The 25,989-nt window shown below is 40.7% G+C and overlaps 2 protein-coding genes across 2 annotated transcripts; one reads left to right on the forward strand and one right to left on the reverse strand.

The window, feature by feature from the left end:
- Nucleotides 1-5,875: 5,875 nt before the first annotated feature.
- peds1 (plasmanylethanolamine desaturase 1) lies at nucleotides 5,876-17,384 on the reverse strand. Its single transcript, XM_079558843.1, has 6 exons — nucleotides 17,196-17,384; nucleotides 13,136-13,255; nucleotides 12,957-13,048; nucleotides 11,129-11,273; nucleotides 7,175-7,387; nucleotides 5,876-6,159 (listed from the first exon to the last, which is right to left on the reverse strand). The coding sequence occupies exons 1-6, from the start codon at nucleotides 17,329-17,331 to the stop codon at nucleotides 6,038-6,040; spliced, it is 828 nt and encodes a 275-aa protein (XP_079414969.1). The 5' UTR covers nucleotides 17,332-17,384; the 3' UTR covers nucleotides 5,876-6,037.
- A 3,966-nt stretch (nucleotides 17,385-21,350) lies between these two features.
- cebpb (CCAAT enhancer binding protein beta) lies at nucleotides 21,351-22,424 on the forward strand. The gene has a single exon (XM_079558437.1). The coding sequence runs from the start codon at nucleotides 21,511-21,513 to the stop codon at nucleotides 22,312-22,314; it is 804 nt and encodes a 267-aa protein (XP_079414563.1). The 5' UTR covers nucleotides 21,351-21,510; the 3' UTR covers nucleotides 22,315-22,424.
- Nucleotides 22,425-25,989: the final 3,565 nt, after the last annotated feature.

The raw sequence follows: 25,989 nt of genomic DNA on the forward strand, positions 1-25,989 counted from the left end.
CTATGATCTAAGTGTGTCTTTATTAATATAACACTGCAACAACATCTGATAATGCCCTATGATCTACGTGTGTCTTCCTTAAAGGGACACTGCGTAACATTTTGAACTTGCCATTAGTGCAAAACATGCTCCTATTGACCAGCTCGACACAGAACAATACTATTACTGCAGGGAATAATCAAAGATTTGAATGAGGACCTGACCTGTTTAAATATCAAATTCTACTGCCTTTAATCACATCTCCATGGAGACGAGCTGGAGACGTACCCAGTCCCGGTAAAGCTACAGTCATGTCTTAGGAGAGCTGAGCCGCTCACAACAAAAACACGTATTTGTTTGTATATTTATGGAGGTATTTTTCAATGATGAAATGATCTATCATAAAATAAATGCTCTTATTTCAATTGTATTTATATGTAAAATTCTACGTGGTGTGGCTTTAATAAAACTCTGCAACAATATCCAATCCAATCCACTTTATTTAATATCTAATAATGTCCCTGTGATCAAAACTATCTGACAGCGTTGTTGTAGCTGAAGCACATATGACCAGCGATCACGCTATGGAACTTTATCTGAGGCCATTTACTTTTCCTTGTTAGTGGTTTCTTATTAGACTTATTATGTGGCTTTGGTGCTACATCAGTGTGCATGTGATGAATTCGACATGTCCAACAGCACTACAGTAGTTACAGAGAAAAAGAAAGGCACAACGTGTTGATTAATAAACATTGGTGGTTTATTTATAAATATTTTTCAATATTTACATTGTGAGTCTTGCATGTAGAAGACAACTGAAAGGCATTAAGGCATTATTCTGATATCTAAACTTGGCAACCACACACACGCCATCACAATGGGACTTGACTGAAGATCAATAGTCAAGTAAAGGGATTTTTCAATTCTGTGGATTGCTTCTTATAATGCTGGCAACAGTTTCAATAAATCAAGTAAAAGGGGATAAGGCCATTTAAGAACAATTGATTTTATACAAAAGTACAGTATTTCCTAACCCAACACGTCAAAATATATCCTCTCATTCCCTCACTAACGGCTTTATCCAAAAGAATCCTCTATTAAAGAACCGTGTTTTTCCCCCCGAGAACTTTATAGGAGCTGAAGCAGGAAACGAATCACAAAATGCATCTTCATAAAATAGAAGCTTGTTCTGAATCTATTGCTTGAGTGTGCACCAAAGGCGTTTTCAACCCTTTTGTTTATGGTTAAAAAAGAAAAGAAAGAAAGAAAAAAAAGAGAACCACAAACCACTGTGCTTCAAAAATAGCATCAGTCCTATTTTTATCAGTTATTAAAACAAGATCTCTCACTGTGGTCCTCTGATCACTGGGCGAAAGCAAAAACCAGGGGCGGGTCCAGATTGTGGCCAACATTGGGGGGTCAGGAACCAGCGAATTACCTTTTTTCTTATATTACCACAAAAAAGCACAGAAAATTAAGTGTTGAAATATTTTAAAATGTTGCTAAATGCCTTAAATATATGAGCTGGTCCTGGTGACACCTTAGAACAACCAAGCCCCCCTTGGTGCCACCCTAGTGAAGAAAAACTGGACACGCCCCTGTTCAAAAACCGATAAATGTCCACAAACTTTGCAGTCTTATGGCTTATTTCTAAACACACCTATTTCATTTTCATTTACAGAGTATACACATTATTGCCCACTTGGTTTACGCTGTAATAGCTACCAGTAAATACGCATGTTGTCTATTATCACCAATGTTTTTTGTTTTTTTTTAAGTATTACTACAAAGCAAAGAATAAATGTATTCATAATATAAAAGCTTCTCTAATTCAGGCTTTAAATTAGATGCACATTGCCACCCAAGACTAGCTAACATTATATCACCGAGCAAAGAGACCCTGTCCTTACAAAATCCCACTAGCATTGTGCAATCCGACCATTGACCTATAAGATAACCAAGTAGAAAGGATTCTGAACAGGAATCCGTTACGCCATTGCTTCTGTACTACCATTTTCAGGACCATTATTGATTTGGTGTTTGTTGCACTCATTCGTTCATGGATAATTGTCTTAAAACTGGGAGTGAAATAAATAAGGGGTCTCCAAGCCTCTTCCCCATGAGCTACATTGATGAAATGAAATCGGAAGAGAATGATTTCAGGATATTTAACTATGGGACTAATGGGGAGTTCACTCTAGACAGTTAGTTGCCAGGATTCAGCGCATGGGAATAGAATAAATTTAGTTTATCCTCAATAGGCTCAGTTATTTAGTGCACAAAGGGAAAGGGAATCTCTAAATGTTGCTTCATACGTGAGTTGTTTAGACCAGCCATTTCCAAAGTCTTATTGCTCAGAAAATCTTTTGGGGCCCAACAAATCATAATAATTTACGCCTTTCAAAGGAATTTGTATTATTTAGCTGCTAAAATGACATGAAAACTAACTAATCTAGCAATGACAGTATGCTGGTTTAAACTGGTGCGTTTGTCCAAATAAATTTATTTTTCCTTTCAAAATGAACTTTTTTCATTGGACTTGTTTTATATACATGCTTTGGGGGCCCCTCTGTAGTGCCCCTGAGGCCCCGGACCCCACTTTGGGAACCACTGGTTTATACGATATACGTTAAAGGAATAGTTCACCGTTTTTCCATACTGAGATATGTTCTTACCTGAGCTTAGACGAGTTGATGCGTACCTGTCTGGTCTTTTTGCATGCCCTCAGTCACGCAAAAAGACGAAAGATGTTGTTAGCATTTGGCCTCTCCCAATGTATTCCTATAGCTCCAAACGGGGTGAAGTTGGAAGCGACCACGCTCTTCCAAGGGCACCCACAAAGACCAGACAGGTACGTATCAACTCGTCTAAGCTCAGGTAAGAACATGTCTCAGTATGGAAAAACGGTGAACTATTCCTTTAAATTCAACTCAACCTTACACAGAAATGTGGAAAGCCTTCGGGAAGCTGCAGAGCTGCAGGTTGGAGACCCCGGAAATAAATATTCTGGTAGATTTACTATAGGCCTTTTGGTTAATATGAAAGAACCGACTTAAATATTTCACTTGGAGTGTTCAAAAGTCTCCGGCCCTCAGACCGTAAGAGGCTGGTGACCGTGTGTATTGCTTGCACAAGCCAACATGCCAAATGCATGCATCCTTATGTCTACTTAACATCTAAATCATCAAAAAGGATTTTGTCATGCAGTATTAGCGGGTTCAGGAAGTATTCATACCCCTTTACCATACCTTTAATATAAAAACTTTTCCAATGTATGCTTTTAATTATTATATGTGATGTCATCAAAAGTGGCAAGTATTCAAAGAAAAATTGCACAGACCATAATAATAAACCAATGGAGAGGCTAATGGAGATATTCCACCCGCCGCTCTTTTCTCCATTTGTTTTTTTTTTTTTGCTAATGCCATTTCATGGACAATGTTCGCTAGCTGCTACATAACATAGAAGTAAAAGAGGTCTAAAGACTTTCTGAAGCCACTGCAAATATGCAAGCTCAATTTCTCTGTAAACTACAAAAATAAAGGCATTTCAATCGAATGATAAATCTAAGACATAAAGGTAAGGGCCTCTCGCTTCACTGCATAGTTCACGGCTGTACATTACATTTACAAATCGAAAAATATGGTCTCGACACAACATTACAAAGTGAAGAAAGTTCTGGATCGCCAAACTTCACTGAAGCCCGAACCAATATGGCCGACGTGTCAAGGCAAGTGGAGACATTACTTGTGCACGTTTAGCCCTGAAGTCTACATTAGATTCGAGGAGTGGCGTCCCGCTGTGATCGTTTGGCACAAGAGGATTCAGCCCGAGATCCTTCTCAGAACAGCTCGACCGACAGAAAACTGGCTCTGATTGAACCTCAGCGCAGGGGTGGGCAACGTGACACGGATCAAGACTGCGAAGATCCACGCAAAGCTGAACTCTAGCCCTTCCCTTTGAGAGATGAGAGTTGTCACCATAGATACAGACGGCATCTCGTCATAGAAGGGGGCGTGGCTTCGCCGAGGGGGAAAATAGAATCTTTAGAGAAACACAATTTTTCACTCTTTTTTGCCATTTTCTGGTGGAATATCAACTTATTTATCACATAAATAAAGTCAAGTGTAAATCGGGCCCATTTGGATGTTTTGTCGCAACAGATTGTTCAGTAGAAGTGAAAAAACGGCAGTTGTAGCAAGCGCTAGCTAACTGTTAGCATTAGCCCGATCCTAACATGTAGCATCAAGTTAGCATTCTCCGTTATTCACGTATTTATGGGCTGTTGAACCACTTTGCTCCTCTCCATGTCTTTGTATCATTATTTAGTAGAAACTATATTCCTATTTCAGCGTTTGTTTAAGTCGTTTTTGAATAATTAGAGAAAATTTACATTTTTTCAAAATTGTTTTCCCCCTTAACTATTTTCAAAAATGACCATATATGGGCGATTCCAGAGATGCCGTCTGTATCAATGTAAGATGCTCTGGGTGATAGATACAGACGACATCTCTGGAATCGTCCATATATGGTCATTTTTGAAAACAGTTAAGGGGGAAAACAATTTTGAAAAAATGTACATTTTCTCTAATTATTCAAAAACTACTGTAACAAATGCTGAAATATGAATATAGTTTCTACTAAATAAAGATACAAAGACATGGGGAGGAGCAAAGTGGTTCAACAGCCCATAAATACATAAATAACGGAGAATGCTAACTTAATGCTACATGTTAGCATCGGGCTAATGCTAACGGTTAGCTAGCGCTTGCTACAACTGCTGTTTTTTCACTTCTACTGCACAATCTGCAGTGAGAAAATATCCATGTGGGCCCGATTTACACTTGACTTTATTTATGTGATAAATAAGTTCATATTCCACCAGAAAATGGCTAAAAAGAGTGAAAAATTGTGTTTCTCTAAAGATTCTATTTTCCCCCTCGGCGAAGCCACGCCCCCTTCTATGACGAGATGCCGTCTGTATCTGTCTTACATACTGGATATGGAGGCTCCGCAAGAACGAGAAACCTCTAATAATCCCAGGGAAAGTATTCACGTCATCTCTTTGATGCCTTCACTTTGTCTTTAGAGCGGAAAAAGAACAGATTTGAGTAGTTAAGCGCTTAGGGTTTGTTTTCATCCATGTTGTCTTGGTTTTGGCACTTGCTATGTGCAGCATCAAATCAAAACCCTGTCTCTGAATTGAATTGAAGAATCGTAATAAATCGACGTCTAGGCTCAACCTGATTCTCACTCTCTGCCATATCGCCCACCCCTACCTCAACGTCTTTACTGCATGAGTACATAAGGCAGTTTGAATAAATACAGGTCGCTCTCCTTTAAATGAAGCGAGCGATACCTAATGAGTATGTTCATTATAGCTTGTATAGTAGTCACCGTGTGAAAACTGGGACACTGGTGGACGGAACTTGTACCAATCTATTTTCGACATTATGTTCAGTAACTGTATTTTAGGCCCATCATCTCACCAAGAAACGTGGCTGTGTTGGGCTTCAAAATGTTCATAAGGTTTCTTAGAAGAATTAAATAATGTAACAGCAATCTATTTGTTCATTCCCTATCAGCACTGGCTCCTAATCTCTATTTTTAGCAAAGGCCTCGTCATCCTTTGTGCCATTTTAAGGTGAAGCAGCTTCGATACATCGAGCACTTCTTCATTGAAATATTGTGAGTTCAATTACACTCTTGACATTTTTTAAATATTTTGTTAGTCAAACACAATAAATAATTATATTCAAGTATTTTTTGTTAGGATCATTTGGAATATTGGAGTGATTTTTCGGTGTTTTCATCAACTTATCTTAGTAAAAACATGTCCAAAAGAAGCGATGTGTTGATGTTAGACAAGTCATAAGATACAAGGCGTGACACCCGATCGATAAAGCCCTCCTCCCGAAGGTTAGATAAAATGTGCAAGACGTAAAGCTATGGCGTCGGTTAGAATTCCTTTCCAATTAGTAGAGTTTTTAAAGAGGCAAAAAACGGGATGAACGGCCTTGGAAAAAGAGCCGTCGTTGTCTTTGAGGTAGGGAGCAGGTCACTTCACTTTATGAGCCCACTTCAGGTCGTCCGCCCTGGGCTTCTCTCCGGTCACTCGATGGATGAGATCCTCCAGGTTCCGCCAGAATCCCAGCTTCTCCAGAGGGTAGTTCAACCAGCCTGGAAGCAAAACGTCAGTTCACTCAAGGTAATTTATTCTGGCTTTTGTGTGAGCGCCGCTAAGCTTTAAAGGGATATTTCAGGATTTTTGACATAGGGCCTCATTTCCTAGTTATCCAGAGTGTTGCTGATTTCTGGAGATTTTATTTTTGTAATTCATGCAGTTCTTATGTTTGAAGAGTTACGTGGTGCTAGGCTAATGCAAGGCTAGCACATTTCTATGGTATCAGCTAGCCTGCATTAAAAACAGTCTGACCCGCTCCACAGAGCACCTGAGGCAAATCACTTATAACACCAGACTATCCATATAAACGTCTCTATCGATAGAGTAATTTTAACCATTTTTGCATTTAAAAGAACTTATACTTGTATTGTGCTTTACAAGCCTGTGTCACAAGTTTCTCAAAGTACTGTCGTCATTATTCATTCTCTCCACACTCTGTGGTGGTTAAGCTTCATTTACCACGTGGCTATAATGTGTTTATATTCTGATCTCTTATGTAAGTGCCCTCTGCTGGACACCTGTGGAATTATTTTTTATTTATTCAAATTGCCCCCTAGTGGCTGGAATGAGTAAACTGGTTATTTAGTTAAAATATCCTATCTCTGCACAGGAATGGGCTAGAAACTTACTTTTTTTTGACATACTCAGGGATTTGTGCTCTACAAGTGGAGGGCCGTAGTTTGAGGACCCCTGTGCTAGAAAATAGTCCCTCAAAATGCGATCTTTCATGTGATGCAGGTCAGTTATATTCCAAACATGATCCTATGGACACAGACATTTATATGGTTAGTCTGGCGTTATAAGTGATTTGCCTCAGGTGCTCTGTGGAGCAGGTCAGACTGTTCTTAATGCAGGCTAGCTGATACCATAGAAATGCACTAGCCTAGCGCCACGAAACTCTTCAAATATAAGAACCGCATGAATTACAAAAAAAAAAGCAACACTCTGGATAACTAGGAAATGAGGCCCTATGTCAAAAATCCTGAAACGTCCCTTAAACTCTTCACAGACCTGTTGTGATGCAGAAGTAGGTCTCGTGGGGGGCGACGTGGTGGATGCGGTGGTGCTTTCGAGGCAGGATGATGTGGCAGGTCTGCAGGAACACCACCCACCGCGGCAGCCCGAAGTACGTGTGCGACCACTTGTGGATCTGGTTCGTCAGCGTCACAAAGATGGCGAGTGCAAACAGGTAGCAGTAGAACGGGTAGATACGGTAGATCTCCGCTGGAAAGAAAGAACTGAGAGCTCACTGACGAGAATTCGGAAGCTGCGTCGCATTTAGAGTGGGAGATGAAGGCTTGGACGACAGGCGTGTTACAATATTGATCTGAACCGAGTTATCAGAAAAACAACAAGAACGTTTACAAAAGACAGACTTGCTGCGTCATCTTCCACAAAAGGGAAGTGATAGTTCTGCACCCCGTGGTTTGTTTCTCGGTTCGTTTTTCGGTGCTGCTCATTAACTTCACTTTGCGCACATGGATTGGGAAAAATGTGGTGTGCTCAGTTCTAAAAGCGCTGCAGCATCTGGTTTGGAGTTTGAAGGCAGAGCCGTGGGAAGATGTTTTAGTTAGGGGGCGCTGAGGGACAAAATTTACCCCCAAAATACTTTTTCTGTGCATAAATCCTATTGATTAACCTCTTAACTCCCGCCTGAACCGAGAGCATTTTCTCCAGGTCAGCTTTACCCAAATCCTGTAGGCCAGTGTAACACCTCATTTGAAAGCTAAGACCTACAAAACTAAATTGATCTTTTTCCTCGCATCAGATTTTTTTCATCACTTTTTTGTCACTTTTTCGTCAAATTATTCACATTTTTTTGTCAAATTCTTATCACTTTTTCGTCCATTTTTTCTCAATTTGTCAAATTTTTCTCACTTTTTTGTCAAATTTTTGTCAATTTTTGTAATTTTTTCTAAATTTTTTGTCACTTTTTCGTCAAAATTTTCTCAAATTTCCGTCAAATTTTTCTCACTTTTTTGTCATATTTTTGTCCATTTTTGTCATTTTTTGTACATTTTTTTGTCACTTTTTCATCAATGTTTTCTCACTTTTTTCACATTTTCATCCTTGTTTTCGTCTCAGTTTTGTTGCTATTTTCACACCTTTTTTCCAGAAGCTTTTGGACTGGGGTAAAGCTGGAGGAAATGTGCTCGGTTCAGGTGGGAGTTAAGGGGTTGATATTGCCTGCAGTTCACAAACTATCCACCAGAGGGTGCTGCAGCGCCCTCAGCACCCTGGGTTCCCACGGCCTTATTTGAAGAAGTACAATGCAATATTATTGAGTGGAAAGCAGTTTATTAAAAAGTCCGTCTTTGTATTTGTTCTAGAGATAGACATTATGGGCTTAAAAGGTATGTGAACAGTTAATCGTTATGCTGCATGTCAGGGGGAAATATAGTATAATTGAAGTGCAAATAAGCATAAAATGTGGCATCTGCTGAAGTTTACAAACCTATTTTCAGTATTTTGATTAGTAATTCAACTTTTTAACCATGTTTCATGATTATTTCTGGGAAGAAAGTAGTGATTACAATCTATAAAATGTCCCATACAATGACACTAAGCCGACTGTTAACAGTTAATCGACAATCGTTTGATAAAATAATCAGTTAAACCCCTTAACTCCCACCTGAACCGAGCACTTTTTCTCCAGCTTTACCCCAATCTAAAAGCTTCTGGAAAAAAGGTGTGAAAATAGCGACAAAACAGACGAAAACAAGGATGAAAATGTGAAAAAAATTGACGAAAAAGTGACAAAAAATGGACGAAAAAATTGACAAAAAAGTCACGAAAATTTGACAAAAATGAGATGACTGCCCAACAAAAAAAGTGATGGAAAAAAAATCTGATAATGTGAGGAAAAAGATCAATTTAGTTTTGTAGGTCTTAGCTTTCAAATGAGGCGTTACACTGGCCTACAGGATTTGGGTAAAGAAAATGTGGAGAAAATGCTCTCGGTTCGGGCGGGAGTTAAGAGGTTAATGGATTAAAGAAATCGAGCAGAATGAGCTTCCCTAATTTGTTCCTAAAGGAATGGGCTCTATGCACAGTGACCCCACGTGATTTCAGGACAGTAAACCAGACGCTGTCCTTCCTGTCCGTTATCTCTTCCCATTCAAAATGAGCAGGTCCCACAGAAATGAAGCGATAGCTCAAGATTTGGAAAAGGACAGAGAGTAAAAGTTCGGATGTGGCTGGAGCAGGATAAAAAATATAAGACTAACGCAGCTAGCACAATACAAATTTAAACTAGCGCAAAGTTTTGAACGAGCCTGCGCAAAAAAGAACCGTCCTGTTAGTAGTTTAAATAATATTTACATGCTGTACTATAATTTTTTGTAGAGGGGGAAGACACGCACATCCCACAAAATCTGAAAAGCCGGACCGAGAGAGTAAATAAGAAAAGGGCCAGGACGCCCAAAACGTCACCTCGGTGTAAGCAACAATAAAACGTTCCTACTTGGGAGCTAAGTGAGCCGTGCGGACCTTTTCTTATTTACTCTCTCATAATATCATTTTTTAACACTAGCCTTTAGCTCTAAGATAAAAGCTCCGCCCCTTACGACCGCTGGCAGGATTCACAGTGAACATGATGTTTGTAACACGTTGCTGTGACTCCATCAGTAACTCTTTGTCCTTAACCAGATCCTGAGCTTCTCTTTATTTGTGTGGGACCTGGTAGTTGTGAAAGTAAACGATCCCCGACAGGAAGTCCAGCGTCTGGCTGACTGTCCAGCAGTGTTAATGTCGTTGACTAAAATATTTAGTCTTAATTTTAGTCAAAGTGATATTTTTGACGACTAAAATTGGACTAAAACTAAAATAAAAGTTTCTCATGAGACTAAAACTTTGACTAAAATGTCCAGATATTTTAGTCGACTAAAATAAGACTAATAACAAAAATGAAAAGGAGAGACTAAAACTGTTAATTTTGACAACATATTTTTATTTAGTTTTAGTCTTAGTCTTTTGACGAAAATATAATTCGATTTTAGTCTAGTTTTAGTCGACTAAATTTAAGACTAATTTAGTCGACTTTGCATTGATAATATTCATGATAATCTTGTTCCTCTGCTTCATGGAGCTGCTCCACATGAACAAAGCTCAGAGCTGATCCTTTGGCAGAGAATTTACATGATCTGAGGCTCTTTCAGACGCTCAATAGAAGTTTGGATGATTTTAGTCTCTCCTTTTCATTTTTATTTAGTCTTATTTTAGTCGACTAAAATATCTGGACATTTTAGTCGTAGTTTTAGTCTCATGAGAAACTTTTAATTTAGTTTTAGTCCAATTTTAGTCGTCAAAAAAAACACTTTGACAAAAATTAAGACTAAATATTTTAGTCGACGAAATTAACACTGGACTGAAATCAGCCAAACTTCTATTGAGTGTCTGAAAGAGCCTCAGATCATTTAAATTCTCTGCCAAAGGATCAGCTCTGAGTTTTGTTCATGTGGAGCAGCTCCATTAAGTCGAGGACCTTGATTAAACATGATTATAATGAATATTACAAAAGACTAAATTAGTCTTAAATTTAGTCGACTAAATTGAGATGTAATTTTAGTCGACTAAAACAAGACTAAAATTGAAAGTTTTCTTTGACTAAAACTAGACTAAAACCGAATTACATATTCGTCAAAAGACTAATTAACACTGGTGTGCCTGTACTTGGATCGTGTAAACGCTCATGTAACCGTGTTTAAACAGGGAAAACGTGGAAGAGCTTGGTCGCTTTGAACTTCACCCCGTTTGGGTCCATGAGGAGAGGATGTTCTGTGTTTTTAACAACAATTACGCTTCAACTCGTCTAAGCTCAGGTAAGATCATATCTCAATCTGCAAACACGGTGGCCTGTTCCTTTACCGATTACTAAAAGCTCTATTTATTTTGCTATAAATCTGAAAAAGTGAAATAGAATTCATAATCAAGATAGGAAACTGTGATGTTACAGTAGATACATACCAGGAGAGAGGGTGAGAAAGTTGAAGGCCATGTTCACTAAAGGGACTAAGGTGAGCATGCAGTTGTCTCCATTGGTCTCAATGAAGTCGTGTCGCGTGATGGCTGTGGGGTCGATGTGGTGCTCTCGGAATGGCCTTATAAACGCCTGTGGATTACATACAACAAATTAAACAAACAAAAAAAGACTGTGAAAGAAGATCTACACGACAACGCCATTAGGTAATTCAATTCTTGTATCATCACAAGTGACGTTCGAGGAGCTGGCCCTTCATCAGACATAAAATATGCATAGGAGAAACCCCTGCATTACCTATTCATGAACTCCTGACAAGGAAGTTTGGCAGCCTGCACACATTTACCTAATGGATGTTCCTTACATTTAACCTCTTACCTTCCACCTGAACGGATCCTATTTTCTAATCAAAAAGCTTCTTGAGAAGAAAACAAGGATGTTAACGCGACAAAAATGTGACAAAAATTCAACAAAAATGTGACAAAAAATAAACTAAAATGTGACAAAAATTCAACAAAAATGTGACAAAAAAATCAACAAAAATGTGACAAAAAATCAACAAAAATGTGACAAAAATTCAACAAAAAAGTGACAAAAATGTGACAAAAAAATAAACAAAAATGTGACAAAATTCAACAAAAAAATGACAAAAATTCAACAAAAATGTGACAAAAAAATCAACTAAAATGTGACAAAAATGTGACAAAAATTCAACTAAAATGTGACAAAAATTCAGCAAAAAGTGACAAAAATTCAACAAAAATGTGACAAAAATTCAACAAAAAGTGACAAAAAACTCAACCAAAAATGTGACAAAAATTCAACAAAAAAGTGACAAAAATTCAACAAAAAAGTGACAAAAATTCAACAAAAATGTGACAAAAATGTGACAAAAAATCAACAAAAATGTGACAAAATTCAACAAAAAAATGACAAAAATGTGACAAAAATGTGACAAAAATGTGACAAAAATGTGACAAAAAATTCAACAAAAATGTGACAAAAAATCAACTGAAATGTGACAAAAATTCAACAAAAATGTGACAAAAATTCAACAAAAATTCAACAAAAAAATGACAAAAATTCCACTAAAATGTGACAAAAATGTGACAAAAATTCTACAATAAAAATGACAAAAATTCAACAAAAAGTGACAAAAAAGTGACAAAAAATCAACAAAAATGTGACAAAAATGTGACAAAATTGTGACAAAAATGTGACAAAAATTCCACTAAAATGTGACAAAAATGTGACAAAAATTCTACAATAAAAATGACAAAAGTTCAACAAAATGTGACAAAAATTCAACAAAAAAATGACAAAAAAACAACAAAAAATGACAAAAATTCGACAAAAATTCGACAAAAGTTCAACAAAAATGTGACAAAAATTCAGCAAAAATGTGACAAAAAAACAAAAATTCAAGAAAAATGAGAAAAAGAAGAAGAAAAAAACACATACAAAAGGTGATAGGAAAAAGATCAGTTTTGTGGGTCTTAGCTTTCAAATGAGGTGTTACTCACCTCATTACTTACTTATAATAGCCAAAGAGGACAGAATGCATTTGTTTTAGGCGGGTGGTAAGAGGTTAAATAACACAAGTTAACTGTACCTCAAAGCATTACCTGCCCTAGAACCTTATCAAAACCTACCACCCACTTTTGACAGTGGTTTGCATTTTAGAGCCATTATCTCTCCATGAAACTTTACTGCCAGTATATCGAAGTGTATTACAAAGCCACAGCACAAGTTTAAAGTGCAATAAACTGCTTGATATTCACCCAGGCTTTACAGTTTGCAGCAGCAGACACTCACCCTTCCAAACACAGGCAGATCCACAGACCCCCACGTGTCAGCGCCCCAATGGACGAGTCCTGAGGCGAAGTCGGCCGTCAGTATACCTGCAACTGTCAAACCATTTCAATATCACACGTGGAAAAGAAGCGAGACAGAAGAAAGTGCCCTGGATAGTTATTGCACGACTCTGTTCTTACCCATGGCCAAGAAAATGTACCAGACGTGGCCCAGGTGGAAATTGGCGAGGAGGTGAATGAAATTGAAGGCCATTAGAGAAAAGCAAAGGATGACACAGATCCACTCCTGACACCTCTTGCCTTGAAAGAGAAGACATTTAAAATTAACGAGTTGGTAATGTGAGATTTTCCAGACTTTTCTCTTATTAAGTGAAAAATAATACCGTAAATGCTCTAATATAGGCCGGGGCCTTTATTCACTCAAGGGCATCTGGGACCAGGCCTTTATTGGAACCAGGCCACAATTAGAGACAGGCCTTTATTTCTATTGGAGCAAAACGGACGACCAGGAAAACGAAGAAAAACGAGATTTGTGTCCATTTGCACCTAAAATATTAGGTTCATTTATTAATTAACATTTCAAACCCTCTCCCAGCGGCTGGAACATTGACGTCTTTTATTTTGAAGAGACAACAGGAAGTGTTTCGTTGCTGTTAACGTAGTGGACCGGATTATTTGTTGTTATCTTGTGTAAAGGCGAGTTTAGACGGAGCGTTTGTGTTTGTGATCGATCATGAGACTGACCCGAGAGAAGACGAGACGCTCGCGCTGATGGGAGGAGTTATTTTGAGGCGTGGGACTGACCTGCACACGGAGCAGCTGGACGTGCTTTGAAGACGCGATGGAGACTTTATTAAAACCCTGGAGGGTCACACAACATTTGTTTCTTCCCCTGTTTCCAAATATAGTCACAGGAGGTTTGAAAAGTGGCTAAATCTGTGTCAAAGTTACGCTCGGATCAGCTCCTCCGCAGTGTCCCCCTCGGCCCGGGACGTTTGTTTACTTCCTGCACGTGAGTTTTCATTTAGACGAGTATGAGACAAATTCCTAACATGGGGAATATTTCTACAGCTATAGTTTCTAATAAAAGCCCCGGCCTGTTTTAGAGACCGGCTTTAATTTGCCTCCGCCAGCCGCGAACCCGGCCTCTGTCGGAGACCCGGCCTCTGTCGGAGACCCGGCCTCTGTCGGAGACCCGGCCCCTGTCGGAGACCCGGCCTCAGTCGGAGACCCGGCCTCAGTCGGAGACCCGGCCTCTGTCGGAGACCCGGCCTCTGTCAGAGACCCGGCCCCTGTCAGAGACCCGGCCCCTGTCAGAGACCCGGCCTCTGTCGGAGACCCGGCCTCTGTCGGAGACCCGGCCTCAGTCGGAGACCCGGCCTCTGTCGGAGACCCGGCCTCTGTTAGAGACCCGGCCTCTGTCAGAGACCCGGCCCCTGTCAGAGACCCGGCCTCTGTCGGAGACCCGGCCTCTGTCGGAGACCCGGCCCCTGTCAGAGACCCGGCCGCTAATGGAATACAGGCCAGTATTAGAGAATTTACGGTAGTTTAACATTTTGATCAAGGAAACAGTTTTAAACTTGACAAGACAAAGAAGTGATTTTATACAGAGCTGTGCAGCAGAGATGAGTTGACGATATTACAGTACAATTATATTATACTTGATCAAAATACTCAGAGCATTGTCTATCTTTGTAACACTTTGAAATGTGCCGTCATGACGAGACAATCTGTCCTTTTCATTATCACCGTAGTGCAGTGGAGCAGCACATACACCGTGATATAAAGCTACTATAACTTTGCTGACGACTTACACCGACACAAAGTTCAAACCGGGCGGCTGGTACGGCGCGAGTGAATGGGGCCAATTCAACATTCAACGTGGTTCGTCTGTTCTGTCGGGGAAGTAGGTCAATAACCAAATGCAAATAGTTTGAGGAAAAAGCAATGCTCCCAAATTAAATAGTTGTTGGACCTGAAATATGTGTTGGATCAGGTTGGTCGCAGCGTGTATTGAGGTGTAAAGTATAGTTTGTGTAATGGGAGTACAATGGTGAGACTCATTTGTGACTCAGTGATTCTTCTTGCCCCACGTGACAGACTCTGGTATGTGGGCTGTACACAGAGGGGTCAATCATGATGGCACCAATTTGAGTCCAGTAACTTCCAATTCATCCATCACCCCTGCAAGTTGGTGATGGATCAGGCGATGGGTTTAGTCCTGGTTTACATTTATAGCCAGATCAGGGGCGGACTGGGACTGAGAAACAGCCCTGGACTCTGATCGGCCTGGCCCACATTAGCGTAATTGTGACACTTCCACAAATACATTTTTTAACCTCTTACCATCCGCCTAAACCAAATGCATTCTGTCGTCTTTTGGCTGTGTAACACCTCATTTGAAAGCGAAGACCCACAAAACTGACCTTTTTCCTCACGCTGTTGCTGTGTTGTGTCACCTTTTGTATGTTTTTTTTTTCTTTTTCTTTTTGTAGCATTTTTGTTTAATTTTTGTCACATTTTTGTCACATTTTTCTTGATTTTTTGTCACATTTTTGTCACATTTTTCTTGAATTTTTGTTAATTTTTTGTCACATTTTTCTTGAATTTTTGCTGATTTTTTGTCACATTTTTCTTGAATTTTTGCTGATTTTTTGTCACATTTTTCTTGAATTTTTGTCACATTTTTGTTTAATTTTCGTTGATTTTTTGTCACATTTTTGTTGATTTTTTGTCACATTTTTCTTGATTTTTTGTCACATTTTTGTCACATTTTTCTTGATTTTTTGTCACATTTTTGTCACATTTTTCTTGAATTTTTGTTGATTTTTTGTCACATTTTTCTTGAATTTTTGCTGATTTTTTGTCACATTTTTCTTGAATTTTTGTCACATTTTTGTTTAATTTTCGTTGATTTTTTGTCACATTTTTGTTGATTTTTTGTCACATTTTTCTTGATTTTTTGTCACATTTTTGTCACATTTTTCTTGATTTTTTGTCACATTTTTGTCACATTTTTCTTGAATTTTTGTTGATTTTTTGTCACATTTTTCTTGAATTTTTGTTGATTTTTTGTCACATTTTTGTCACATTTTTGTTGAATTTTTGTCACATTTTTCTTGAATTTTTGTTGATTTTTAGTCACATTTTTCTTGATTTTTTGTCACATTTTTGTCACATTTTTCTTGAATTTTTGTTAATTTTTTGTCACATTTTTCTTGAATTTTTGTTGATTTTTTGTCACATTTTTCTTGAATTTTTGTCACATTTTTCTTGATTTTTTGTCACATTTTTGTTTAATTTTTGTTTAATTTTCGTTGATTTTTTGTCACATTTTTGTTGATTTTTTGTCACATTTTTCTTGATTTTTTGTCACATTTTTGTCACATTTTTCTTGAATTTTTGTTGATTTTTTGTCACATTTTTCTTGAATTTTTGTTGATTTTTTGTCACATTTTTGTCACATTTTTGTTGAATTTTTGTCACATTTTTCTTGAATTTTTGTTGATTTTTAGTCACATTTTTCTTGAATTTTTGTCACATTTTTGTCACATTTTTCTTAAATTTCTGTCACTCTTTGGTTGAGTTTTTGTCACATCTTTGTTGAATTTTTAATGATTTTTTCTATAATTTTTTGTTGTTTTTTTGTCCGTGTTTCTCTCATGTTTCTCCTCCTTTTTTTGTCGCTATTTTGATGCTTTTCTTCTCAGCTTTTAGATTTGGGTAAAGCTCGGTTGAGGCGGGACTGGTGGCCCTGGAGCCAGTGTCCCTCCTGTGCTCTCCCAGAACGCACATATGGCCAGTCCTGAGCCAGATCAGTCGTTAAATTGACAGTTAACTACAAGAACGTGGACCTTTGGGACCTCACCAGTATTTGCAAACAAAGTTGAGGCGTATTGTTTTTTAGGAACAGACGCAAACACCAACTAGATCAGAACAATGTTGTGACACAAACGGTAACAATAGCCCATTGGTTACAGTAGCTGCACAATATGCGCGCACAGTAACGTCAGAAACAGAGCTCGCAAACAACTTCATCCAACAAAAAGCCTACGTTTACGACCATGCTGCGCACCGAACTCGAGCTACGCCCGCAGTGTGGCCGTGTAAGTTTGGTGTCCGCCAAGTTCAGTTTGCCAATGTCACTATGAAACTCAAAATGCAGCTCAGTTATGTCACCCCGCTCTAATCAGTGTCTCGTAACCCCCGCGCCGGGATTAGGAAACGTCTCGACTCTCACCTGGCGAGTATAAATTGGCGAGTTCCCGGGCCCCGGCGTGTTGTGGCCCCCATCTGGCCACAGCCCGGGCCGATGCTGGCGTCCCTGGGCTCGGTGTTTCTGCCCCACGCCCGTCCTGCCTCTCCGTACTCGCCATTTCTCCAGTGCGAGCCCAGCCCCTCACGGCAGCAGCAGCCTCGCTCCGTTCGCAGCCAGGAACAGGCGGAGTGAGTTAGCGCACGAGAGCGGCCGCTGTCGTGGCGACCCGTGACTGACGACGTCACGACCCCGCGGCCATCTTGGAACGGTATAGATACAGACGGCGTCGCATTTATGGTCATGTTTGAAAACAGTCAAGGGGGAAAACATGTATATTTTCTCTAATTATTCAAAAACTACTTTAACAAATGCTGAAATATGAACATAGTTTCTACTAAATAATGATACAAAGACATGGGGAGGAGCAAAGTGGTTCAACATCCCATAAATACATGAATAACGGAGAATGCTAACTTGATGCTACATGTTAGCATCGGGCTAATGCTAACGGTTAGCTAGCGCTTGCTACAACTGCCGTTTTTTCACTTCTACTGAACAATCTGCTGTGAGAAAATATCCACATGGGCCCGATTAACACCTGACTTTATTTATGTGTGATAAATGAGGTCATATTCCACCAGAAAATGGCAAAAAAGAGTGAAAAATTGTAGGATACAAATGCTGATGCCAATGGAACGAGCATTAAAACCCACTTTGAAATCAAACAAATGAACTTTTACCTTTACAAAGATTTGTTTTTCACTTGAAATTATACAATATAATCTGAGTTAAGAGAATCATGACTTGTTCCATTGGCGATGAGATGTTTTATCTGATCTAAGACCCGACCAAATCTACTCATACTTTAGATTGAATCTCTTAATTCAAGTAGGTTTCTGTCATTTCTTCTATTTTGAGCTAAATTATTTAGAACAAGGTCTAAAGCTTGATCGAAATACGTGAATGTGCCAAGGCAACACTTCAGGCATGTTTTTAATGAGGGAGTGACATAATAACATGATGTAAAGCTTGAAAAAGTCGATTTTGCATAATAACCCCCCTTTAAGGTAATGGCGGGTCTCGGAGCCGGAACACTTTAGAACCACTCAGAGCCGGTGCTGGCCCTTCTGGGGCCCTACAGTAGCGTCCCATGGCTATTCGACGAAGAGAGAATCCATTTATGGTCAAAACAGTTCCACTGTTCCAGGGCAGAAGCAGAACATACAGACCTCAATTCAGGCCCTGTGTGAGGACCACTAACCACTAAACCACTGTGAGACTGGGATTTAGGACGATTACTAGTCTATTTCCCTTTTTAAAATAGTAAATGGCAAATGGTCCCATTCCCTGACCCACAGATTGGGAACCGCTGATTTAAAACTAACTGAAACCTGCTCCTGACAGTTGTTTCTGTCTTACCGCTGACAATTTGCCTGTGAGTCGCCCAACCCGTTTTAGACTGTGCACATTCAGAGAACCAGAGTTACTGTAAGTTACTGTGCTCATGAGAACCATGTGGATTCAACTCAACAAAAAGGCCAAGAACGGCTTTTTACTCTCGTCTACTCGCCAAACTACTGTCCTGATGCTCCAGACTCACCAGACTCAATAAGAAGAGAGTTTAAATGAGAGTGAGGCCCAAAACTCGGGACACGGTGACATGATGCAGCCGCGGAGGAGCCGCGCATGAGGCGAAGCACCGGGACACAGGCAGCCGAGCGGGACACGAGCGGAGAAGCACTCGCACTTTGGAAGAGACAGGGGGAAGGCGCTCGGTCTCTCCTGCTCATCCACTTGCAGACTGCTCCGTTTTGGTTTTATATGTGGCGAAGTAGGCGGAGAGTGAGTGCGCGCTGGAAGAGCCTGTCCCGTAACAACGCGTTGATTAATCAGTGAAACAACACCGTAGTTTGACTGAGATGTGGGGCCCTTGCGGCTGCGGGGGCCCTACGCACCTTGCGTAGTTTGCGTATAGGAAGAACCGGCTCGGGAACCACTGATGTAAAACATTGGGATTTGCAGAAAATGGTTCTGAACTTTAGGCTACAATAGTGAGGTTCGGCCCTTGGTGTTTTGGCTATGATGAAAATTGGCCCCTCATGACACAAACTTGCCTACCCCTGCTGTAGTTTATTATATTCATTTAAAATAAGTCCAATAGAGGGAGTGGCCTCAAAGGGCTTCCTGTCACTGTCTCTGTCTGTTAAATCATGGCTGTCTGCAGGTGTTCTGTCCTCTCTGTATTTCTATGCCTCTGCTCTGAACCAATCGAACTGTCAACTTCTCAGCCGATGGACAGTGTCACATTTTAGACCAATTGGGTGCAAATGTTTTGAGCCAGTAGCCAATCGGCGAAGAGCAGAGGCGGGCTTTACACCAGAGCAGCTAATCGCTTTGCTTGGATCCAGCCCGCACTTCCGGACTCCACCCGGCTCCAAGCGCGTCTCTTTGTGCGTGTCAGAAGTCAGGTTCACACCACAGTGCAAATGACATTTTAGATGAAATTATCTCAAGGGCATAAGCACAATTATGTTGCTATTTTCCCTGGTTTGACATGCTAAGATACGTTTACTGACCTCTGGGGTTCTATGGAAGCAGATGATACAAATTATTTAACCTCTTAACTCCCACCTGAACGGATCCCATTTTATCCAGTTTGGCTTTACCCTAATCAAAAAATTCAACAAAAAAATGACGAAAACTCAGCAGAAAAATGACAAAAATTCAACAAAATGTGACAAAAATTCAACAAAAAGTGACAAAAATTCAACCAAAAAGTGATAAAAATTCAACCAAAAAGTGACAAAAATTCAACCTAAAAGTGACAAAAATTCAACCAAAAAGTGACAAAAATTCAACAAAAAAGTGACACAAATTGAACAAAAAAGTGACAAAAATTCAACAAAAAAGTGACAAAAATGTGACAAAAAAATGACAAAAAATCAACAAAAAAATGACGAAAATTCAACAAAAATGTGACAAAAATTCAACAAAAAAATGACGAAAATTCAACAAAAAAATGACAAAAATTCTACAAAAATGTGACAAAAATGTGACAAAAATTCAACAAAAATTCAACAAAAAAGTGACCAAAATGAGGTGTTACACAGGCCTATATAGTAATAGCCAAAGAGGAAGAATGCATTTGGTTTAGGCGGGTGGTAAGAGTTTAAAGGAAATATTTTTTTATGAAGTAACAGTAAATTATCATTCAGTTTAAAGGTTCCAGATGTCACATATTTTAGTAAAGGTATCGCAGAAAGTGTTTGTCCGTTATCAGTATTGTAAACCAATATAATTAAAGTACTGGTATAAAAATAAATAAATCACGGTATCCAGCCCTCATCGGCTTTAGCTGTTATCAAGAGGATTGTGTAGCTCTAGGTCTATAAGAGGGGATGTACCTGCGTGAGGGAAGAAAAGATCTATATTATGTTTCAGTTAGTTGGCCAGGCTCTTGCTGTTTGTGCAGTTGTCCAGTAGGTGGCAGTAAGTGCTCACCCAAGAGGCAATAAAGTTGAGAGCCGTGAACTCGGGACATTCCGTTTACGTCTGTGTGTCGTGTGTCAGTGCAGTTGCCTATGTTGTGTTATTATTTTGGAGACCACTGGGCTTCTTATGCTGCTTCCGCTTTGTGTTTCTGTTACTAACATGTAGCCGACCAAAAGTTCCACCCCCAGAACATATTGTATTTTAAAATGGGCTTCACTCGCTGCAGCTGGTCGGAGCTGGTCTATATAACTGTGTGTCAGACATGTATGAGCCACATCAATAATGACGTTGTTGTTTTTGTTATGAGCTTGTTGCGCGTGGACAGAGATAACGTCAACATCAATGCTGTGCTGTCAACTTTAAGACTTTACTACAAATGATTATTCAAAGCTTTTCTGCACTGCCAGCCTGTCAAAGATCTTAGACAGTTCTTCCCCTCTTCCAACATGACGCCTCTCAGCCTGTCGAGAGCCCGTCACTCCCTCTGAGGCAGACTTAAGCCTGACCTATTGCCTTGGTTCTCGTCTCACAGCCTAATGACTGATGAAAAGTCCCGGGCTGTGCAGGTTGGCTGCAGCGCTGTGCGTCAGACACCTGCCCTGCCAAGCCCCGCCTCCGCGAGTTCTTATAACCCCAGGAGACAGGAAGACCTGTCAAATCTCCTCAAACTCCGACCTCTGCATTCTCAAAGTGTTCTCTCTCCACAGTCACACAAGTGGCGCGCGCCTGTCACAGTTCAACAGAGTTAGTGTGGGCTGATCTCCCAGCCCTCAATGCTCTTGCAATCCGGTGGGTGTTAAGCTCCATGGAAGTGGCCGGTTATTACGACGAGGGCAGCTTTGCTTTCCACGGTCGAGACAGCATCATCACCCCGATCAGCGGCTCTCACTGGCGGCTCGGCGACTCCATGACGGAGCTGGGCTTTGAGGAGCGCGAGAGAGCCATAGACTTTGGCGCGTATCTGGACTCGGCTCTGCACTATCCACAGCTGGCCACGCAGGCGCAGGCTCAGGGGGACACCTTCCCAGACTTTCTGGCCGAGAGCAAGATTAAAAGAGTGGGCGCTTTGCAAAACTGCAAGAACTACGCGGTCCTCGAAGCGAGTCATTGCGACAGTTTAAGGGACCCCAGGGAGTCTTACGCACAGTACGCAAAGCTGCACGAGCCCCGCGAGGACAGACCCGCAGACAGAGACGAGGGCGAGGACGCGAAGATGGAGAACGGCTCCTCGTTCGACATGCGGCCCTACATGCACTACTCCACACCCAGCGGGAGCCTGGGGAACATCTCCACCGCGTCCTCGACTTGCTCCAGCCCGCCCGGCACACCCGCGCCCTCCGCCTCGGGCCACTCGCCGTCCCACAAGACGTCCAGCGGCAAGTCCAAGAAGCGCCTGGACAAGGACAGCGACGAGTACCGGCTCAGGCGCGAGCGGAACAACTTGGCCGTGCGTAAAAGCCGGGACAAAGCCAAAATGCGCAACTTGGAGACGCAACATAAAGTGCTGGAACTGGCGGCGGAGAACGACCGTTTACAGAAGCGCGTGGAGCAGCTGTCCCGCGAGCTGGCCACGCTGAGAAACTTGTTGTCTGCCACGGGACAATGTTAGGCAACCCCCCCCCCCCTCGACCCTATATGGACTCATACAGACTTTAAATTATTGTCCACTGAGCCGAGTGTTGAACGGTACGACCACAGTTTACAAGGACGCTTCTCCCTGCGCGCGAGCGAGCGGGGTGCGTGTGTTGCGCAATCGGCTCGTGATTCCCCACATGTCGCCCTCGCTTCGGCCTCAGTAACATTTCTGTGTAACATGCGGTGTGTCTGTGCGGGTTTTTTTTGGACGTGCGTGCGCGTGCATCCCTGCGTTTTCTGGCGGATCTGGAGCAGCGGTTGTCATGGCAAGAGAGTTTGTGCTGCAGTGAAATGATGCAACTCTTTGTAATAGTATTGGCAATGAATGAAATGCGTCTAATTATTTAAAAGTGAGAGGCAGGATTGCTTTGATTGTACTTGATATTTTATTGAATTAAACAGATTTCTACTTTGTTTAAGCGATTTTCTGTTTTCTTGCATCTTTTTCTGGTGTTTTTTTCTTTTCCCAGACCGTGCAAGGCGAACAGACATGGGCGTTTACACCCCTCTTTACATATTCATGCTCGGGATACACTGTGTCTTGGCTGCATCTTATTTCACATTTTCCCAATCACTCCCGAACTGTTCTAGCCGAGCATTATCAGGCCTTTTGTGTTCGTTGAATCTCCGAACCATCACCTCACAGCGCCCACAAAACAGAATGTCTCATCACGGTTACACCAAACCCGTCAGTCCATCTTTGAATTCAGTGAGTATAGGCGCAATTCTCTCTACTGTGGAGCCCATCTTTGTTTTTTCTTATGTGTGCCAGTGTTAATGAAGATGTGTGTGGTCAATGAAGGCCCGTTTCTCAATCTCTCAACACAGAAGAGACACTTTGCACAAAATTCACTTCTTCTTCTGTATTACAAATGTACAACGGCGCTGAAGTGATCCAGCTAAATCAGGCGTCAGGCAAAAAAGGTATGATTCGAGGCTATACCTGGGTAACCGTGGGACTTAGGGGGAGCACGGCCTGGACAGTTAGACGATATTTCAGCACAAAGAGAGAAAATACACTTTGTTTCCTTGTTGTAGCTTTCAAAGTAATCAACTAGATCAGTATAAACATCTCAATTTGAGCACAATAATCCAAATTTTTGGTTGTTTTGACTAGTTAAGAAGTTCTCGGGCATTTGTCCCGGATTATTTCACTTGTTCTGAGATGTTTCTGACTCGTTTCGATACATTTCGTCCTTATTTCAGGTCATTTTCTTTGCCAATGGGGTGAGAACATTGGTCTTATCTCATTGGCAAGTTTACTTTCTTATTTCAAGCGAGATTTACCCTAGAACTGGTCTGAAATGTCCTCAAACAAGCAAAATAATCTCTATTCTAAAGCAACTGTTACACACTGCAAAAAGTATTTAACTAGATCAGTATAAACATCTCAATTTGAGCATAATAATCAAAATGTTTGTTGTTTTGACTGGTTAAGATGTAGTTGGGCATTTGTCCTAGATTATTTCACTTGTTCTGAGATGTTTCTGACTCGTTTCAATACATTTCGTCCTTATTTCAGGTCATTTTCGTTGCCAACGGGGTAAGAAAATTGGTCTTAATTTCTTATTTCAAGTGAGATTTACCCTAGAACTGGTCTGAAATGTCCTCAAACAAGCAAAGTAAACTGGGTCCGATCAGGAAAAGTGTCTAAATGAGTGAAAACCGCTCAAAACAAGATACATTTCCTCAATTCAAGTCATTTAAGCCGATGCTTGATGTCTACTTTTTGTAGTGTGTTTACTTTATTTACAGATTGTTCATCACATATTCATTTGGTCGCACACAGGACATAACACTTGTGCCACCAAAGCGTGATCAAACTTTGATTCCTGGAGCTTAGAAAGCCTTGGATAGTGACATATTAATCTCTCGCGTGATCATGTGACCTAAAATTAGAATCTCCAGGAAATGCAGTCAGAAAAAGCGTGTGAAACAAAGCTTTAACACATCTGAACGAGTGGAGAATGGAGTGAGGTTCTCCATTCCTGTCCATTTCCAACGTTCCTTTTTTCTTTTGCAGCGGAGGAATTGACCCCGCACGGTTACACGGTTGCGCTGAAAAGTTTATCTTTAGCACACAACTCGGTCAATAGTCTGCCGAGTCCACTGGCCCCGCGAGGGTTCAAGGCTGCGTGCAAATTAATCAGCAACTAACCTCCTCCCAGTGCGCCGGGTCACAGTCTGCAGTGGCGAGTCATGCACGCCGCGGCTGACCCCTCCGCACGGCCAAAACGCCGAAGTTGGAGTGATTACGCCACTCGAGGTGAGGGGGCAGGGAAGTGGACGGGGCTGCAGACGGCGCGTGTTAAGTGATTAAAGCTAAAGAGGAGAGTTAGAATGATGCCGAGCTTACATTGTAGTTCATAATCATAGGCTTGAACAGGTGAGGCGCTTTAAACAGGGCCGCACTGGACTCGGCCTGTCGTTTCCCAGACAAATGCTTAGACCATGAGGTGTCAGAATGTTTTTCATCGAGAGCCACAGATAAGTCAGTAAATCAATCAAAAAATGGTGATCTGTGATGGTTTAACTATTTCAATGGTGTATATTCCATTAGGACACGCTGTAATATTCAACGTACGGCACAGTGTTAATTTCGTCGACTAAAATATTTAGTCTTAATTTTAGTCAAAGTGATATTTTTGACGACTAAAATTGGACTAAAACTAAACTAAAGTTTCTCATGAGACTAAAACTGTGACTAAAATGTCCAGATATTTTTGACGACTAAAATAAGACTAAATAAAAATGAAAGGGAGAGACTAAAATCATCCAAACTTCTATTGACCGTCTGAAAAAGCCTCATATCATTTAAATTCTCTGCCAAATGAACAGGTCTCAATCGATCAATCAATCAAATTTTATTTGTATAGCGCCCAACAACGACCAGAAGGTGCCCAGAGCGCTTTCCAGGATGAAACAAGAATCACAGTAGACAACAATAAATACAACAACACATAAAAACAGCAGTCGAGTCGGTGGCTATGAATTCGAAAGCTTTTCTGAAAAGATGTGTCTTCAACTGTGATTTAAAAACACTCAGCTCTGTGATGTTTCGGAGCTGGACCGGAAGTGCGTTCCACAGCTTTGGGCCTTGTGCGGCAAATGACCTCTGAGCTTTGTTCATGTGGAGCAGCTCCAAGAAGCAGGGGACCACGATTAAATATGATTATAATGAATATTATAAATATAAGTCGACTAAATTAGTCTTCATTTTAGTCAACTAAAACTAGACTAAAATTGAAAAGTTTTTTTTTGACTTAATCTTGACTAAAATTAAATTACAGTTTAGTCAAAATAAAATATGTTCAATATGTCAAAATGAACACTGGTACGGCAGGGGTAGGCCAGTCTGTGAGGGCCAAAACTCACAATTGTAGCACCTTTTTATATAATATATGACCTAAAGCGGTGTTTTGCAGGTCAATGTGAAAATATCGACAGTATTTTTCACATTTTAGAGTCCTTTTCACATATTTGGTCTATGATTTATGAATAAATGTTTCTTCAAAATTCTCTTGAGGGCCTAAAGTCTTATGCTGGAGGGCCGAATTTGGCCCCCGGACCTGACGTCGCCTACCCCTGACGTTTGGCAATGGGCCAAGTTAGCAGGAGTCGACATGATGACAAAATATGTTCCTTGGGC

This window comes from Gobius niger (genome assembly GCF_951799975.1).
Source record: "Gobius niger genome assembly, chromosome: 6".
NCBI lineage: Eukaryota > Metazoa > Chordata > Actinopteri > Gobiiformes > Gobiidae > Gobius > Gobius niger.

Bases quoted from the DNA above. Each gene is read 5' to 3' on its own strand.
- peds1 (XM_079558843.1), bottom strand. From the start codon at position 17,331: ATGGCGAGTACGGAGAGGCAGGACGGGCGTGGGGCAGAAACACCGAGC. The intron at 11,274-12,956 runs GTGAGTGTCTGC...TGTAATCCACAG, and splicing joins ATCTGCCTGTGTTTGGAAGG to GCGTTTATAAGGCCATTCCG. The intron at 6,160-7,174 runs GTCTGTGAAGAG...TTTTGCTTCCAG, and splicing joins CTACTTCTGCATCACAACAG to GCTGGTTGAACTACCCTCTG.
- cebpb (XM_079558437.1), top strand. From the start codon at position 21,511: ATGGAAGTGGCCGGTTATTACGACGAGGGCAGCTTTGCTTTCCACGGT.